General features: G+C 36.0%; 1 protein-coding gene across 1 annotated transcript in view; it reads right to left on the minus strand.

Moving 5' to 3' along the window:
* Positions 1-10,693: 10,693 nt before the first annotated feature.
* Positions 10,694-19,811, minus strand: part of KAT6A (lysine acetyltransferase 6A) — a 98,110-nt gene continuing 88,992 nt past the window's right edge. Inside the window, 4 exon segments of the mRNA XM_039853656.1 lie at positions 10,694-14,290; positions 14,293-14,370; positions 14,373-16,064; positions 18,116-18,431. Coding sequence (XP_039709590.1) covers positions 13,356-14,290; positions 14,293-14,370; positions 14,373-16,064; positions 18,116-18,431 — 3,021 coding nt within the window. The 3' untranslated portion in view covers positions 10,694-13,355.

Raw genomic sequence — 19,811 nt, forward strand, 5'->3', positions numbered from 1 at the left:
ACCTTCAAATGTAAGTTTGGTTTGTTTTCTAATTGAGCAAAAGGTGAAAGGTCCTCTGGGTGAGAAAAGAAATCAAGCCTAGTGAAGGTGGAGAGTGTGTGGATCCCTCAATCACCTTCAAGGCATTTCATAAGAAAGGAAGCAGGAAGCCAGATCGAGTGAAAGAAAGAGCAAATGAGCGAGAAGAAAAACACAAGTGAGAAGTAGAACGAAAGCCAATGCGAAGGGCAGGGAAATTTAGGACGAGAGAATTTAAAAGATTTCATAGACAAAAGTCACTTCATTCCTTCCAGGGCTTGCTGAGCAAGGCTATCATTGCATAGCCCCTGCAGAGAAAATGTCATGTTGCATTTAGCACCTGTTCTCCAGCTAGCTGCAGAGCAGGAAAAAATCTAGAGGCCACAAGAAAAAGTAAAAAAGGGTTGAGTTAGCCTATAGGCATAATGGAAACATTTACATACAATGGAAAACTTTGCAGCCTTTAAAAAGAACAAGGCAATTTATGTGTATTGATGTATCTGTGGATCTTCTCCAAGATGGGAGTAAAGGATAAAAATAAGATGAACAGTATTGATGGTGGAGTTTCAGTAGGGTAATAGAACAAGAAAGCAAAGTTATATGAGAAAGCTAAACACATATTTGTGGAGTATCTGTGCGTAGATATACACAGCAAATGTCTGGAAATATATAAGGAAAATTCTACTAAAATCTCTTTTTTAGCTCTTTGGTTGCTCTGGGCTTTTCCTGCATCTCTCTCTTAGAGTCTCAGTTACTTCCTTGTAGGAACTTGATGAAGAACTCGTGTTCGTGTCACCGTAAATCTAGTGACGATGGTTCTATTTCTTTTCTGTTGTTCCATATTTACCCTTCACATGAGCACTGTCAGCACTGTAAGCTTTTCTTCCACTGGTCATTTCACCCTGCTCTGCCAGATGGCAGATCTACCTTCCTACTGACCCATGGGCCCTTGAGACACACTCAGACATTAAATCAGGGCTATTTCTCAGATGACTTATGAAGAAGACATTGGTCCCTAGCTCTCCCTTGTTGGGTCTTTCCTTTTAAAAAAAAAATTGTAGATACATATAGGATAAATTTTACCGTTTTAAGCGTTTTTGAGTATACAGTGGCATTAAGTATATTCACATTGATATGAAGCCATCACCACCATACATCTCCAGAACTTTTTTATCTTCCCAAACTGAAACTCTGTACCTATTAACTCCCCATTCTCCCCTCCTCACAATTCCTGGTAACCACCATTCTACTTTCTGTCTCTATGAATCTGATGACTCTAGGTACCTCATACAAGTAGTATCATACAGGTTTTGTCCTTTTATGTCTGGCTTATTTCATTTAGCATAATGTCCTCAAGTTTCATCCATATTGTAGCATCCTTCCTTTTAAAGGCTGAATAATATTTCTTTGGATGTATATAACACATTTTGTTTATCCATTCACCCATTAATACTTACATTGCTTACATTTTTTGGCTCTTTGAATAATACTGCTATGAGCATGGATGTACTACTATCTCATTTTGTCTTGCTTTTAAATCAGACTTAATGAGGCATAATTTATATACAATGAAACTTACCCATTTTATGTGTGCAGGTTGATTAGTGTTGACCAGATAGAGAACATTTCCATCGCCTCGAGTCTTTTGTGTCTCTTTGCAGTCAAGCCCTTCCATCCCTAGGCAACCACTGATCCGATTTTCACCACTATAGATCGGTTTTGCCTTCTTTAGACTTTTATATGGCTTCTTTTGCTCAGTAAAGTGTTTTTAAATGGCTTCTTTTGCTCAGTAAAGTGTTTCTGAGATTTGTCTACGTTGTCACATGTCAGTAGTGTTTCCTTTATTGCAGAGTAAGCATCTCATTGTATGGATGTACCACATTTGTTCATCCATTCAACAGCTGATGAACATTGGGTTCCTTCCAGTGTCGGGCATTTGTGAATCAAGTTGCTATGAATATTTGCATATAATTTTTTGGGTAGACATATGCTTCCATTTCTCTTGGGTAAATATCTAGAAGTAGACTTGCAGGGAAGTGTGTGTTAAGTTTATGTTTAATTTTATAAGAAACTGCCAAACTGTTTTTCCAAAGCAGTTGTATCATTTTACATTCCCACCAGCACTATATGAGAATTCCAATTGCTTCACATCCTGATCAACATGTAGTAAGGCCAATCTTTTCCATTCTGGTCATGTGAAGTGCTATCTCATTATGGCTTTAACTTACATTTCCTTGATGACTACTGATGTTGAACATCTTTTCACATACTTAATCATCATTGGTATATCTTCTTTGGTGAATTGTCTATTCAGTCAAGAATCTTGCCAATTTTTAAAAATTGGGTTGTCTTAAGTTGTAAATGTTCTTTATATATCCTGGGTACAAATCCTCTGTCATATATATCTTTTGCAAATATGTGTATCTCCAAGCCATTGGCCAAACTTTTAAGTCTTAATGGCATTTTTGAACATTTTTTGATAAAATCCGATTTATCAATTATTTATGGTTCACATGTTTGGTGCTCTATGAATTATTCTATATTTGGCTTCTTTTGCTCATCATTATTCCTAAGATTCATTCACTGCATGTAACTATAGTTCATTTTCACTGGTGTATAGAATTCCTTTGTATGCACATACTGTAAATTATCCATTTTATTGTTGATGACGTGTGAGTTGTTTTGGCCATTACAAATTTAACTGCTATGAACACTCTTGTTCATGTATCCTTGGGCATATATGCATGTATTTCTCTAGGTTTATAGAGTGGAACTGCTACGTGATAGAATATATGTAACTTCAACTGTACTAGATAACATCAAGAAGTTTCCAAAAGCAGTTGAACTAACTTACACTCCCCCTAGCAATTTATAAGAATCCTAGTTGCTTCACATTCTCACCATTTATATCTTTTACCCTTTTCATTTTTACTAATCTGGTGGTTGCGAAGTGGCCCCTCATTTCTCAGCCCTTCTCTTTGACTATGTGTATTTTAATAAGGTCATAAATTCCTAATAATTTTTAAAAACATTTTTATCATGAAGAATTTTAAATGTACTCAAAAGTGAAGAGAATAGCATAATGAACTCCCATGTATTCGCTAGCCATTTTCAACAATTATCAGCTTATTGCTAGTATCATTTCATTTATACCAGTGCTGGATTATTTGAAGCAAATCCCAGACAGCATATTCTTTCACCTATACATATTTTAGCATTTAGCTCTAAAAGAAGATGATCTTTAAAAAAAAAAAAAAAATCATTATGTCATACTTTTAAATAACAAATTCTTGATATCATCAAATATGCAGTGTTCAAATTTCCCTATGTCATAAACATTTCTAATTTCTTAGAATCAGTATTCAAAGTCCACACATCACATTTTGTTCATGTCTCTTAACTCTCTTAATCTATTAATTCCCACCACATTGCTGCTCTTCCTTTGCCTCCTATATTCCTTGCAATTTATCTGTTGAAATTGGGTCATTTATCCTGTAGTTTCCCATATTTTAGACTTTTTTGACTGCACTCTTGTGGTTGCATTTAACACATTCTTGACTCTTATATTTCCTGTAAACTGATGGACTGAAGCTTATTTGGAATCAGGTTGATTTTCTGGCAAAAATATTTTCATAGATGGTGTGAAAAACACAGGATGTCTCTCTTTTGGTGACACTAGCTGCATTTGATGACCTTTGTTTATATCCACTATTTCATGTGGGTTGCAAATAATTCAGCTCAAATATGTCTAATTTTTATTCTTCTTTGGTCCATGAATTATATAAAAAACATGTATTTCTTAATTTCTAAACATATGGGGATTTTCTAGTTATCTTTTATTATTGCAGATTTCTAGCATAATTACATAGTAGTCAGAACACGTACTCTATGTGGTTTCAATCCTTTGGTATTTGTTGAAACATGCTTTATTGCTTTAGTATATGGTCAATTTTTAAAGATAATACATATTCTGCTATTCTTATATGTTATGTTTTATGTGTGCCCATTAGGGCAATTTTGTTAATCATGTTCACTTATCTTGTATCATGACTGATTTCTGCCTTTTACTTAGAAAAGTCTTAAAATCTCCTACTCTCCACTTTTCTACATTCCAGCCACAAATAAGGAATTTGAAATTAAAAACACATTACAATTTACACTAGCACTGTAAAAATTAAATGCTTTGGTATAAAGCCAAAAATATGTATAAGATCTATATAAGGAAAACTACAAAATTCTGATGAAAGATATCAAAGAAGAGCTAAATAAAGTACATTTCATGTTCATAAATAAAAAATTCTGGGAAAGGCAAAAGTATCAGTGGTTGGCAGGGTTTAGGGGAGAGAGAAGGATGAATAGAAGCATAGAGGAATTTTAGGGCGGTGAAACTATTCTGTATGATATTACAATGATGAACACGTGTCATTTATATATTTGTCACCCATAGAATGTACAATACCAGGAATGAACTGTAATGTAAACTATGAACTGTGGACAGAGGAGCGTCAGTTTGTAACAAATGTACTCCTATGGTAGATAATGTGGATTGGGGGAAGATGTGTATGTGCAGGGAGGTGCAGGGGGTACATGAGAACTCTCTGTACATCCTGCTCAATTTTGTTGTAAACTTAAAATTGCTCTAATAAATTTTATTAATTTAAAAAGAAGTCTCCTACTATGACTGTAGATTATTTTTCTTATTATACTCTACCTTTTTTTTTTTTTTTGCTTTATATATTTTGGAATCATGTTAATATAAGTGTATGTGAATTTAGAATTTTTATATCTTACTGGTGAATTAATCTTACTAACTTTATCTTAGTAACCCCTTTTGACTTAAATTCTATTTTGTCTATTAATATATTTATATTTGCTTTCTTTTGGTTACTAATTTCCTGACATTTTTTTCTTTTTATTTAGAAAATTTTGGTATTCTGATGTTTTTGCTCTTGTCTTATAAACAGCATATCAGACTTCTGGTTTTTTTTCTCCCTAACAATCTCTGTATTTCAAATGGAATATTTAGTCCATTTCAAAATAATTTAATTACAGACATATTTGCGTTTGAGTCTGTCTATTTGGGGTTTTCTACTTAATCCACTTGCCTGCATTTTTTTCTCTCCTTTATTCCATTCTTTGGGATATATTATTATATTTTATCATCCCATTGTCCCCTTATTTTGGGAAATTATACACTGTTTCTATTTTTTTAGTGCTTCCCCAGAAGTTAAAATATGCATCCTTGATTTATCAGTAGCTAATATTAATCAAGACAATGTAAGGACATTAAAACACTTTTAACTCAATTTATCACCTCCAAACTCATATAAAATTGTCATCTTATATTTTAATTATATGCCTATACATGTGTGTGTATAATCATTTAGATCTGCCCACGTTTTTCCAAATATTGGTTTAATATTAAAAAGTAACCAACATTTTGGCCACATTGACAGATTATAGGAGAAAAAATTGTATGAATTCTTGATGCAGAAAAAGCGTTTGATAAAATTCAACATCCATTCATGATAAAAATTCTTTAAAAACAAGGAATTCAGTGAATTGTCCTTTATCTGATTAAGGGTATGTCTGCTCTTAACACATAATTCAATATTGTACTCAAGATCTAACCCAGTGCTGTAAGGCAGAAAAAGAGAAAAGGTTTAAAAATTGGAAAGGAAGAAACAAAGCTCTTATTGTTAGAGATTAAATGACAATATAGGTAAATAATCCAAAAATCTGTAGGTAAATTATTAGGATTATTGAATTTAACAAGGTTACTGGATACACAGCCAAAATACAAAAATCACTGATTTTTTTATACCAAAAATAAACAGAAAATAAAAACTTTAAAAGTTAATACTTTAATAGTTTCAAAAATTAAGTACCCAAGAATAAAGTAAAAATGTGTAGAACCACTATGCAGAAATCCATTTGAAAATTTTCTATAGAAATTAAAGAAGTCTTAAACAAATGCATCATTGATGTTCAATGAATGGTGGAGTCAATACTGTTAAGATGTCAATTTTTTGCTAAACTGATTTTAATCCTAGTCACAATAAAATGTCAATAGGATTTTTTAGGAATCTAATAAGATAATTCTAAAAATATGTGGACATACAAAAAGCCTAGAAGAGTCAATCACTCCTGAAGAAGAAAAATAACTTAGGAGGACTTACTTTACTTAATATCAAGAGTTACCATAAAGCTGGAGTAATTAAGATGGGATAGATGCACAGACCAATAAAACAGAATAAAAAGTCCAGACAGAGACCTATGCATATATGGACGCTTGATGTAGAGCAGTGGTGAAAGAACTAGTGATGTTAGAACTGTATATCCATATGGGAAGGAAAGGAAACTGGCCCTCTACCTCATGCTACGAACGAAAAACAATTCTAGATATATTAAATAATTAATTATGTAAGCAAAACACTGAAGCTGTTAAAATTACTCTACAGAGAATACTATTATAATCTCGGGGTGGGAAAATACTTCTTAATCTGGACAGAAAAAGCACTACCCGTAAAGGAAGATATTATTGAACGGGATCGCATTAACATTAGGAACTCTGTTCATCAAAAGACACCATTAAGAAAGTGAAACGGCAGCTTATAGAATGGGAGAAGATAATGTGTAATACATATATAAATGACAGGAGATTCACCTAAAATGTATAAAGTACTCCTACAAATCAATACAGGCAAAAGATTTGAACAGACACTTCACAAAAGAATTCCAAATAGCCAATAAACATATGAAAAGATGCTCAACCTCATTAGTAATCAGGAAAATGAAAACATAACCACAAAGAGATACTACTACACATCCATTGGATTGACAACAATTAAAATGATTGAAAATGCCAAATATTGAAGAGAATGTTTAATAACAGCAACTCTCATTCACTGCTGATGGGAACAGAAAAAGTGGTATAGTTACTTTTGAAGCTCTTCGGCATCATCTAGTAGAGTTGAAGTTACACCTACCCTATCATCCAGCAATTCCCCTTCTAGGAATATACTGTGAGAAATGTCTGCAAATGTGCATAGGAGTCCCACACAGAATTAAATATAACCAGTATCGTTGTAATAAACCAAACTAGAAGCAACCTAAACCTATGTCAACATTAGAATGTATAAACACATTTTGGTTTAATCATATATTATATAGTGAAAATAAATGAACTGTAGTGATAGGCAACAGTATAAACAAATCTCACAATCAGGTTGAAGGAAGTCAGAATCAAAATGCACGATTCTATTTCTATAAAGTTCAAAAGCGGGCAAAATGAAACTATGGCGTTTAAGAATGCATACCTACTAGTAAAATACATATATTTTTTGAATTAAAGATAGCATTACCACATTAAGTCTGGTGAGTATCTTCAGTCGGGAGAGAAGGTTGTGTTTAGGAAGGGTTCCTCAAGGTCGGGGTGAGGGATTTGAGGACTGTTCTATTTTTTGAACTGATTTATATTTAAAGAGGTATTCACTTCATACAGATTAAGTTGTATGTTTTGTGTATTCTGTATGTACTCTATTTTCACAATGAAAGTGGGCATAAAAAAGATATTGGGGGACAAAGTCCCACTTCTTCGCTGGGCATATTCACATCTTCGTGTGATGCCTGAACTTGCAAAGGAAGGCAGCTTGGGCAGGACCCAGCTGAAGACGAAGACATACATAGACTGAAGAGATTGGAGCCAACTATTGAGAGATGTGCCACAGCCTGGGAGTCCCAGTGAAATGACTCAACAAAGAGAGGCTGCAGTGGCTGGTTTGGGTCCATTTTCCTTTGTAATTTTAGTAGAATTACTTAACTGGCTCTCTAAAGTTGTTCTTGCAACATTCCATATTATCCAGATCTCAGATTACAACTTTCAATCAAGAACCCTTTGGGGATGTCCAGTTAGAAGTTCCAGTCAATCCTAGTTATTAGACAGGAGCTAGACAAACTTGAAAAAGAGGCCCTTGTCTTTAGTAAGCATTTATCACTGTCTCCTAGTCGATATATAACTGTTTTCATTTTCTCTAGAAAACTATCATGAAATTCAATCATTTTGACATAATTAACTATAACTGCTTTTCTTAATCTTCCTTTAAAAAGAAAATTACATCAACTGGTCAATTTTTAAAAATGGGATACATCAATGAAACAACTGGCACTTGGGCAGAGCCTCAGTCCAAGCAAAGACATTTTATGTATTACTGTTTTTCTTTACTTTGTTCATAAGAGACTTTAAGCTTGGGATATCAATTGCTTTATATGAAAATTTCAAAAAATAGAAGATTCTGGGGCCCAAAAGCTCTTTGGGGCCAGTTTAAACAGCTCAAGAGCTGATCTGAACGGCTTGCCTCTCTCAACGTTAACTAGATGTCACTTTTTTAATATGCATATTCATAGAAATCCCAATGAGCAATACCAGTGCTATAGTTCTACACTTTAAGCACAGGCAATTAGCTTATCTCTCAGTTCATCTGCTTGTCTTTGCTTGCTCATCTTGTGCATGTATAAACTAAAAATGTTTAGTTAAAAATGAACACATCATCCCAGAGAATGTTTTTTTGAATGTTGCTTAAATGTGGCTTTCAAAAAATATCTATTTAGTAGAGTTAATATTAGAACATTTTTTTTCTTGCTAACAAGAATGTATATCTCAAACTCAAAAGTTTATTTACAATAGTCGTTGGAAAATAATTCACCCATGACTATTTCTTGTCCAGTGTTTTAAAAGAGCTCAAAAAACCAAAGTATATCATACCCTAGGGCTTTCCTTATTACAAAAATTACACCTGCCACCTTTTTGAGGTTTTAAATAATCAATATTGAGGCTCCTTATTGATATAGAAAGGAATCTCACTTAAGCCCAATTTGTAGCTGTCACTCTGGGAAAACCCATGGGTCTGTGCTGCATTATATAACCACACCAACTTATATAACAAACCCATCCTGCCCCTTAACAGGGATTTAAGAAATGAATTGGGTTCTGTTTGGAGGATTGCTGGCTTTTAATTGGATGGCCATGCTCGGGACTTCCAGACATTTACATATATATAAAATGTTACTCTACATGGTCTCTTGAGTTTATTTACAGAAATGTGTCACTTGGATTTTTAGGTTATTTGAAAGTCACATCAAGGATATAGAGCTTTCTCACCCCAATCCCCACAACATACCTCTCATAATAACCGTTTACTCTGTTCTGTCAACAGGGACAGTTATTCTCTTTTCACTATGCCTTTCCATTATCATCATTGACTCATCTTGTACATTATGAAAAGACAAGAAGGACGAACCACTAAACACAGCCCAGGCTGTCAACAGGGAGAACCTGAAACAATAATTCTCACCTGAAGGGCTAGAATTGTCGACCTGACAGACTCTGGTGTTCAGTGAATACATACTTGTCATCTTGTTACAAAAAAAGCTGGGAACCACCTAAGATGCTGAGAGGACTTACAGGAATGATTCCTGGACCCCTAGTTATTGAATGCACGGCAACAGAGTCTCACATTGGTAGACCAAGGCTCTCGGTGATATACACACTCATAAAGTGTATTACCACTTTCCTTTCATATCTAACTTCTGATGTAGAGTGAGAAGGCCAGAGGGTGGACAATAAAGAAATGAGAGCACCTCCTCTACTCAGATCATTTATGAATTGGCTATAAATGGAATTTTATTATTCCAATTGTTTTAAGTTTAATATAAATATAGTGGGGGATAATGTTAACACTTAAATCTATAATTCTTCTTTGGTACTGTTATCTTCTTTGTAGATAAATCAGAATTGCCTTATGTTCAGTTCACTTAAAGCAGGCAGTCCGCAGTAGCAAAGGCAAGTGTTATGTTTTAGAGACAATCCACTAAAAATTGCATAGTACCACGACAGAGGCTTGGGTCCAAGTCATGGTTACTTAGGCAAGCAAAGAATTCAAGAGAAACAAACTACTTCTTTTATCTCATGTCATGGAGATGGCATGACTTGATGGCCTGAAACTTTAATGGCATGAGGTTTAGAACAAATGTTTGCTATCGATACTATTCATGTACACTTTCTAAATTCCTGAGTGTAAAAGGGCAGATGAAGTTTGGAGGGCACTAAAACTTTTACCTGCTTCACCTCTCTACCCCAAGAAGATGCCAGTTTTCCAAAGCTAAATCAAATTTTCTGGAATCTGCCTTTTATTCAAAATTCGAAATAATAGGTAAGTACAGTAACTGAGAAAACATCAAAAAATATCATCACTATTCAGGGCCTTGATTTCTGGAAAAGCTACCTAGATTACATAATCAGGTAAACTGAGGTGAGAAAAACACTGCTTTGTTTCAAGTCAAAGGGCTATCTATTATTACAACTGTATTTCCTTTCTTCGATTGGAAGAATCACAATCCCTTTATAAGGTTTTCAACTGATTTCCTTAAAAATTTCAAAATGAGGTTATAATACCATTTTCTTTGGAAAACTAAAAGCCATCTATATTGTTGGCATTTAAACACACATATATATATTTGAAAACTGGAATTTCGAAGCAAAGGTCATGAACTTATACTTGCTATATATAAAGAGGAACATGAAAAGGCTAATTAATATTTGTTAAGTATGTATAGAAAAGAATTGGAGAGTCTGAAATATTTGGAAGGGAGAAAAATTCCACATGCAAGACAGACATCCAAAATGGCTCAACATAATTTATTTTTTTTTATGTTAAAATGTACAGAGTTCTTTTGAAAGTACTTGCTAGAAAGGGGAAAAAAAAGTGATATTACATACAAGGAGAGGAAGGGAGACCAACTGGCCCAGGAGCGCATGACATGGAGAAATACAAAGGCATCTAGGCACCCCTTCCCCTTAGCTTACAAGTCACCATGAACAAAGTACAAAGAGGTTACAAAACAGGAAAAGCAAATATAAACAGACAGGAATAGACTTAGCTTCATTTGTACATGCGGCTTTTAGAGGCATCTGGAGCTCTATTCACACACTCTAGAGATCTCTTTAAAGAGAATTTTATCTTTCTTAAAATAGTTTTTAATATTCTACAACAAAGATAAAAAATTTTAAAGATGGAATGAAATGAAAAAGCTCTTATTTTAAAAGGCATCAAAGTCACTAACAGTGAGTTTTTAAATTTCTTTTTTAGAAGATTACCCAAGTTACTTTGCTAAAAATACATTTTTTTTAAACAGAAGTGAAAAAATGACAGGTACCAATATTACTGTGTTGGATAATTTCTTTTATAATATAGAAAAGAACATTTTCTCTACAATAGTTCTACAGTCACAAAAAGGCTTGTGGAAAAAGGGAGCTGCCCGATTGAATTTTTTTTTTTTTTAAAGGAAAGAAACAAAACCAAACACAACCGCAAACCAACAGAAACTGAATTCACGGCCCTCATTTCAACAGCTTCTCCTTCTGCCTTAACCCACCCTCCTCCCAATATACTTCCCTCCCGACCCACCCCACCCCCACCCCAACCAGGAAGCAATGACATAGCTGAAGATGTAGGAGAGGGCAGCACAGTGCACTTTCTACATAGATGATTGGGAACTGGAATAGTATATACAGAGAAACTGGGTCCTACATAGCCTTGCACATGCTCAGAATTGATAGCGGTAAGATGTGGAATTCTGCCTTTTCCTACCTAACACATTTAATTGAGAAAGTCAATTAAAGTGTATTAAAAAAAACAACAAACCTGTGCATTTGAAAAATTTAATGCCTAATTAGTACTTCAAAAATTTATCTATATAAAATGTACAAATAAAGGAGAGAATTTAATGCTTATAGGTATTTCTTTAAGCAGTACTTCCCCCTTTTGGATATTTGCACATACCAAGTGGTATAATAGTTTCCATCTTCTAATGATGGAATATATATATATATTTTTTACCTATCCCTGGAGCAAGTAACAAGAAGAGAATGGGCAAACTGGCTGCACAAGAGAAAAGAGAATGGAACTGGTAACATAGGAACCTGTAAAAACCCTGCTGTCCAGATATGCCCTTCTATGCTGGTGGTTGATTTATCCTTCTTCTCTTCAGCCACTCACAGGAGAGGGGCTGGTGCACTCTGATTCACAGGGGGTGAACTCAGGATCTCAAAAGACAAATGAAGACTAGAGGTTATGTATCATTTAAGTAGCTATAAAGCTCACACCATGATCTCCTTTAAGACACACACTCTGTGTCATCTCTTCCAACATAAAACAGTGTCAAAAGTTCGTCAGGTATTTTCAAATCACTGACATGTACAGTCATCCACCAACACTATGTAAGAATAAGAATGTAAGAGGCTAATCACTGGGGACTGCTGTTTGAGTTTAATCAGAGTCAAAGGCTCAAGAATCAAGACCCTTAGCATCTCAAAGTACATACTAAAAACAAGAGGCTGCATGGAATATGGGCATTATGGCTGATTCACCAGGTGGTAAAAAACAAGAGGTTAATTTCCTCTTTTTGATTGTTAATTGACCATCTCTATTCATCCAAGGCTAAATTAGGATTGCAAACAGCTTTCCTCTGAGATTCTGCTGTTCATTGAGACTTACAGTATTTTTGTGTCTCTGAGTGCTGAGTGGGAATCGTAAAAAATAATAATAATAATTATATTACACTTGATTTAAGAAAGACAAACATTTCAGTGAAGTCCATCTATAAAGAAACATTCTTGGGGAAAGGTTTCAAGAGGTGTGTGTGTGTATAGGGAGTGGAGGGGATTTTAAAAGGAGAAGCATTTTCCTGCCTCACTTTATTAATAATAATAATAATAATATTAACAATAATAATAAGTTTAAGGAGCTTGGGTTGTTCTCCATGTCCCCGTCCGAGTCTCCCATAAGTGCCTCCTGCTGGAATGAAGTAGGAAATGAAAGGTTGGGTTTGGAGGAGAGGGTCTGGTTAACCCTCGAGATGTATATATAACATTTAAAAATGACAACATTGGGAGCTGCAAACAGTGAGGGGAAACATACATCTTAAAATAAAATAAAGATATTTCACTTATACACAAATTCTGTCCATGTGGTATGTAAAGAAAGTAAGGCTCTTCTTAATTATGAAAAGATTTTTGTGCATGTTTCCCCTATCCCCAAATCCGTTTTTAGATGAGTTCTATTGTAAAATGTTCAAGATTGTGAAGAAAACCAAAACCCAGAACAAAATGAACCCCAAAAAGACCAGGTTTTCTAAAAAATAAAATAAACCAAAGAAAAATTCCTCTAAATCTACAGCAATATTTAACTGGAAAAAAGGTCCATTTTTCTCTGGTTTGTCAGTATAAAAGGTTCCTTTATTTATATATATTTAAGTTTTTCATTGCAAGTTCATCTTGCTCATCTTCTCATGTAAGGTCCATTGAGTGACTGCTTGGGCACACCAGCAGCATTCATGTAGCTGTGATGGGAGGGGCCAGTGTACATCATGTTTCCATGAGGGTTTGGCTGCATAGGCTGCTGGGTATAGGCCTGGCTCCCCATCATCCCCATCTGCATCTGCATAGGATACTGTGCTGTCTGGTTCATGTAGGCAGGGTTACTATGGTAACTGCTGTTCATCATGGGCTGTGTCATTCGATAGCTGTTCATGGCGTTCAAGGTGTTCATATTCATGGAATTGACATTATAGGCAGGGGTTGGCATTAAATTAACCCCCATGTTCATGCCACGCTGAACAGCCAATGCACGAGGGCCAGCCTGCATAGCGACCGCTGGTGGGCTGCGGCCATACAGCTGCTGCTGATGAGCAGCTGCAGAGGGCAGCGGTGCGGATTTGGAGCGGATGGAAATGTGCCCCTTGACTGGCATTTGCCCTTGCAACCTCTGAGTGTGAGGAATGCCAATGTTGGTGGCAGACATGTTGCACTGGAGCAGAGGTGACGTGAGGTTCATGGTGGTGGATGCCAAGTTTGGGGGCGGTGTCATGGTGGCTTGTGCTTGAGGGGTCCCAGCTAATGGATGAGATGGAGCTAACTGAGCCAGTCCTGTATTGGACAAAGAAACACTGGTTGCATAGGAAGTCACAGCAGGAGAATGGCTATAAGGCATGGCATGAGGGTCCATAATGGTGTTAGTCAGCTGCTGCAACTTGGCTAAACTGAAGGTGGCTGACGGTTGAGAGTAGCTGCCGGCACCAAAATCACCTGGAATCCTCTCATAGATACTGATGTTCCCGGTGCTTCCAGATTCTGGAATCTCCATGATCATAGGCGCTGGAGTGAAACTGTTGTTCATACTACACTGTGACAGGGGCGGCTGCTGCTGGGGTGGGGTGGAGGTTGAGGCTGCTGGGGTTGAGGTGGTGGCTGCGTGGCGGCGGGTGGCTGCTGCTGCTGCCGGCGGCTGCTGTAAGCTGCGGCTGCTGCTGCTGGGGTGGTGGAGGCTGTGGTGCTGGTTGCTGCTGCTGCTGTTGTTGCTGCTGTTGCTGCTGCTGTGGTGGTGGTGGTGGAGGCTGCTGCTGGTTACTGGGAGGCCTCTCCACCACACAACTCTGAGGTGACTTAATGCTGCAGTTGGCAGCAGGCTGGACATTGTTCTGCTGCATCATACTGCAGCTGTTGCCCATATTTGCCATTTGCTGAGTGACAACACAACTGTTCTGGGTGAGGCTGCTGGAGGATGATAACCCACCATAGGAGCAGCTGCTCTGGGAAGAGTTATTCCCACAAATGCTGCCACCCATGGTGGAATCATAACTGCTAGGGTTCTCATAGTTTTCTGTGGTGCTTTCAATGCTGCCCAGATCACTGAATCCACTGTCCACCACCTGCTGAGAGTGGTCTGATACAGAAGGCACATCCATCATGGGGCTGGTCTCCATGTTCTGCATAGAGGGTGCGGACAGGGATCCTTGTTCCGGGCTGATCTGGGTGTAACCACTTTCGAGGGCAGGCACGTTGGGGCTGCTAACTGAACGAACTGACTGGCTGGGATGAGACTGAACAGAAGATATTGGACTATTATGTTCTGAAGCATGGCAGTCTTCAACCATCGACATCTGAGGGTCTTCATCAGCCTGGGTGTAACTCTGCAGGGTCTGACAAGCTGCAAGTGTCTCTTCACAGTCCTGATAGGCGCCCTCATGCTCATTGCTTTCTTCTTGAGTCAAAGACTGCACGGCTTGCACAGTTTCCAGATCCAGCTCACTATGAGGAATCTCTTCTTCCTCTTTTAACTCAATTAATTCTTCTTTAGAGTTTGAATCTTCTTCATGATCATCCTCAGACCCCGGCATATGCTCTGATACCACGGATGTTTCATGGGAAGTCTGTTCCTCTTCAGAATCTGGTTCTGTTTCATCTTTATCCTTTATATTCTCCCTATTGCTCTGCATATTCATATCTAAAAAAGAGTCCTGACCACCAGGTTCCTCCTTGACATCTTCTCTCACAGGCTGCTCCTCTAGCTCTTTTTTCTTTGTAGATTCCAGATGACCATCATCTTCATCATCTGCATCATGGTCTTCATTCTGATTTAGCTCTACAGCCACTTCATCCTCTTCCTCTTGCTCCTGTTCTTCCAGTTCTTGTTGCTCTTCCTCAGATTGCCTCTGCTCATCTGAGATACGGGGTTTCTCTTCTTCCTCCTCTACCTCAGGTTCTTTCGTTTCTGTCTCGGGACTGTTGCTGCTATCTGCCGGAGAAGCCGCTCTAACCTCGCTGCTGGTTGTATCTTCTTCTTCTCCCTCTTCAACCTCTTCTGTTTCCACATGCATCTCCTCCTCTTCCTTCCTTTCTTCAGTTAAAGCCAAGTCTTCTTTTGATTCAACAGTTTCTTCATTCTCTTGAATTTTGGGTTTGCGTCCAGTTTTAGGAATAGGAACAATGGACTCAACAATGCATTCTTGAGTAGAAATGGGTATGATTTCCCGAGTTAACTTAAATCCCGGTTTGCGACCAGGTCTTTTCTTCCAGTGGATTGGTTTGCGGCTCTTGCCTTTGGGCCATCCCTTTTTCTTTTTCATAGGTGTAGATGTATCTGGCTCAAGTGGAGAATCCTTCACATCACATTTTCTCAAGAGAGATACTGGCTTTAGGATAGGAGTGTCTGTATAGGAAGGACAAAAAAAATAAAATAGGGTATAAGATCTTATATTTTCTAGTGCCTTTTTCTGAAGTTAGTGTGTACAACAGAAATAATTTCATAAAACTCTTGACTGTCTTCATTTTCAAGAATCTAAAGGAGAAACCTAATTAATGACATCAAATGAAATGGCGGAACAGTGAAAGAATGCTGGTCAACATTCTATTACCATCTACTACAAGGTGTTAAAACCAGTTCAAGTTTATCATCACCAACTGCATGGCTTTGGAGAGTTATTCTAAGATTCACTTTCATCATCCATAACATGGAGATAAACTTTATAAAGATGCAGATACTAAGTAGTTATTACAACTACTTTAGACAAGTTGCCTTTATTGTGTAAGCTATAAATCAGCTCATTTCTTTTTTTGTTTGAATTTATTTTACCACTCTGGTTTTCTTAATTTCCACAAAATCGTTATTTCATGAGCCAATTACTCCAGGCCATGATCAAGCAATCCTCAGTCAATGTTGTGTTTGTATGGGAATAGCTACAAGGCATTTAATCCTGGACAAATACTGACCTGAAAAAAAAAGCTGAAGCCCTAATGACAATGATTTATTAGAAATAAATTTAATATTAGCATTATTTTCTCCCTGTTAATTTTTTTCTAGTTTTAAAAACTCTAGTAAAATATACATAGCATAAAAGCTACCATTTTAACCATTTCAGGTGTATAATTTGGTGTGGCATTAAGTACATTCACATTTCCCATTAATTTTTAAAGGGAAGAAAACCAAGGCAAGAATAGGATTTGGGGGAGAAAGTTGAAAAGGTATATTTAGCAGTAATAACTTAAAAATAAAGGAAATAGCTGTATCAGAGAAAATTTGTCCAACTCAACAGAAACTTACAGAATACTATTTTAGTCTATAATGATGCAAGTTAGAATTCTACTAAAGTGCCAAATTTATAAAACAAAATTTTAGTTTCCTAGTTATATATCTCAAAATATAACACAATACAACTTGGAAAATCATTCAGTATAAACTAAAGAACTCAGTCACCTTATCACTTTATTAAAACTTTATTTTATAAATATATGAGAATGGAGACAATGCAAGTTATCCACTAGATCTGAAACTGAGTGAATTTATTTTTAAAAGGAGAATAAAAAGCTCAATGAGTTAATACATAAAAGCTACTCGTTTATGTGTACCAATGGTGGACAACTAGATTTCTTCAAATTCACCCAGCAAAGTAAAAACACTCAGTTTGATCCGATGCAAGGCAAACACTGCAGATACAGGCAGCATGATACAACAGCAAAAACTTTAGGCTAGGATGCAAATGACTAGTGGCTGACCCAGCTCATATATGAGTCCCAGTTTGTTTATTTCTAAAGAGAAATGAAAAAAGAGACTATTTTAAAAGTAAATCATTGAATTTTTAGCTATCCCATAAAATTTAACCTATTTTGAGGTACTATTACCATTTTTATTAGAAATTTACTACTAATTGAGTAAAACATTAGAGAGATTATTTGGGAAAGATTCCTAAACAGATTTGAAGTCAGTCCAAATTACATGAATCTGATCTTATTTAAGAACCATATTCTTAGAATTATTCATTTAACAATATTTACTTGAGTGTCTATATTAAGCACTCAGCAAACTACAATTAGTAAAACAGACTAAGTCTGTGTAGTGAACATTCTAGTAAAGAGTTATAACTTAAATATCTTCTTGATGCTAAATCTAATCTACCTATTAACTAAAGATTCGAATAATGGACAAAAAAGAACGATTTCCTAACAGCAAGATATTTTCTGCAGAGGCAAAAATAGGTTCCAAGTTGAAAAGGAAACTAGAAAAAAGCAACTTTAAAGACAGAAATAAATGAGAAAATGAGGGTGAATACACTTGACACAAATTTTTAGAGATTACAAGTCATCCTTTACTTGCTTAGTAGTTGTGCTCATTTTTCAGCTTTTTTGTTGAAAGGTTTACAGCTATCACTTCTGTACGTTTAAAAATAGTAAAACTACAATAAGCAAAAGTTCTGTACAACATACCATCAGCATCATCTGACTCGTCATCATCGTCATCTTCATCTTTAGACTTCCTCTTAGAAGAGGATCGACACCTGAGAACATCCTGTGAGGACAAATGACGGAAGTATCCTCTGGAGAAGAGTTCATTTTCATCCTCTTCCTCTTCCTCTTCATCAATCTCAAACGTGGGTTCTAATCTTGGCATCGGCCTCTCAGAGTCAGAGTCTTCAAAAGGTTCATCTAATACCTCTGTAGTCTCAGAAATAGTTTCCGTGACCACACTGCTATTGTGGTGTTTGCGCTTTCGGACTCTCCTTCTTCGGTGAAGAATTGGTTTCTATTTAAAAGAGAAGGAAACTATTTTATTTACAGTAATGAACACTGTCATTTCTACTAATAACATGATTAAAAGTTTTTAAACCTGACAGATTTAGCACATATAAACTAAGGTTGCTGTTTGCCAAAAGATATTTTAAATAGTATTTCAAAATATTATAGTAAGATATTATACATAATGTATCATAGATACAAAGATGTTGGATAACTGAATACATCTTCATAAAAAATTGGCAGGCATACCAGAAGAGCAGATATCATAATTCCCTTATTAACAGTTCAGTTAAACACCCTAGGGAGATATTTCAATTCTGAAATGACACATAGGCTGGTCCCTTAACTTTTCTTTTCAAGAAAAAAAATAAAATACTTTCTGTTTGTCTCATAGTTCTACTATAAAGGTCAGTAGAACTATCCGAAAGCTGTATGCCATTTTCATGAGCTATCCATAAGAGTTATACTAGAATGCAGAAATAGGGACCCAATATGTAGTTACTTGATGTCAGTGAAGCATTTCAAAAGTAGAATCATTCCGTTATTGGAACTTGGTACATTAGGAACAATTTTGTACTAGGGTTGACATAATACCTTAAATCACACAATAGATAGCACCAGGAATGATCTAATCCAATGGCCTCATTCTACAGAGGCCAGAAAGGTTACAGGATTTGCTTAAGGTCACAAATCTAGTCAGTATAGAAATGTTTACAAAATATAGTCTCTGACTCCCAGTCAAGTGAATTTCTTCAAGGACTTCAAAAGTACTTGCATTTGATCTCACTGCTTGTTACAATGTTACTCTTTTTACACAAGAAAATAAATAGGCAAAATAGGCCTAGGATGGCAAAGATATTGTCTTCATGGACACGTAATGAATAGTAGAGTTAGTCAAGAGTTCAATTTTTCTCCACTTCAAATTTACTAGTCTTTCTAGTTGAGAATACAATTTTTAAACTAGATTAAACATGTCCCTGCTTTTTGGAGAAATAACTGATTCGAGGATTGGGGTATGAAATATATAAGATGGACCTGGAATATCTTGTACCAGAAAGTAAGGAAGTGTTCAAAAGAAACATAAAAGCTTACAATGATGAGGGCATGGGAATTAAAGGGACACAGATGCAAAACTGAAATGACTGCTAATGGCCAAAGCTTGAAGAATTTGAACAACAAATTAAATAAAGTAGTAGTATTGGGTTATAACTCAAAGTATAAAGTAAAAATCTAAGAGTTCATACTGACATAAATAAATGCTTGAATGAATAAACAGATGGGGGAGAATGGATAAATATCCCAAGCTGAATTCTACATCAACACAGGTATTCTGCACATAAATACAGGTATTCTACACAGGTATTCATATCTTAAGGATGGAATGTGG

The sequence above is a fragment of the Pteropus medius genome, unplaced genomic scaffold, assembly GCF_902729225.1.
Source record: "Pteropus medius unplaced genomic scaffold, Ma_sr-lr_union100, whole genome shotgun sequence".
Taxonomy (NCBI): Eukaryota; Metazoa; Chordata; class Mammalia; order Chiroptera; family Pteropodidae; genus Pteropus; species Pteropus medius.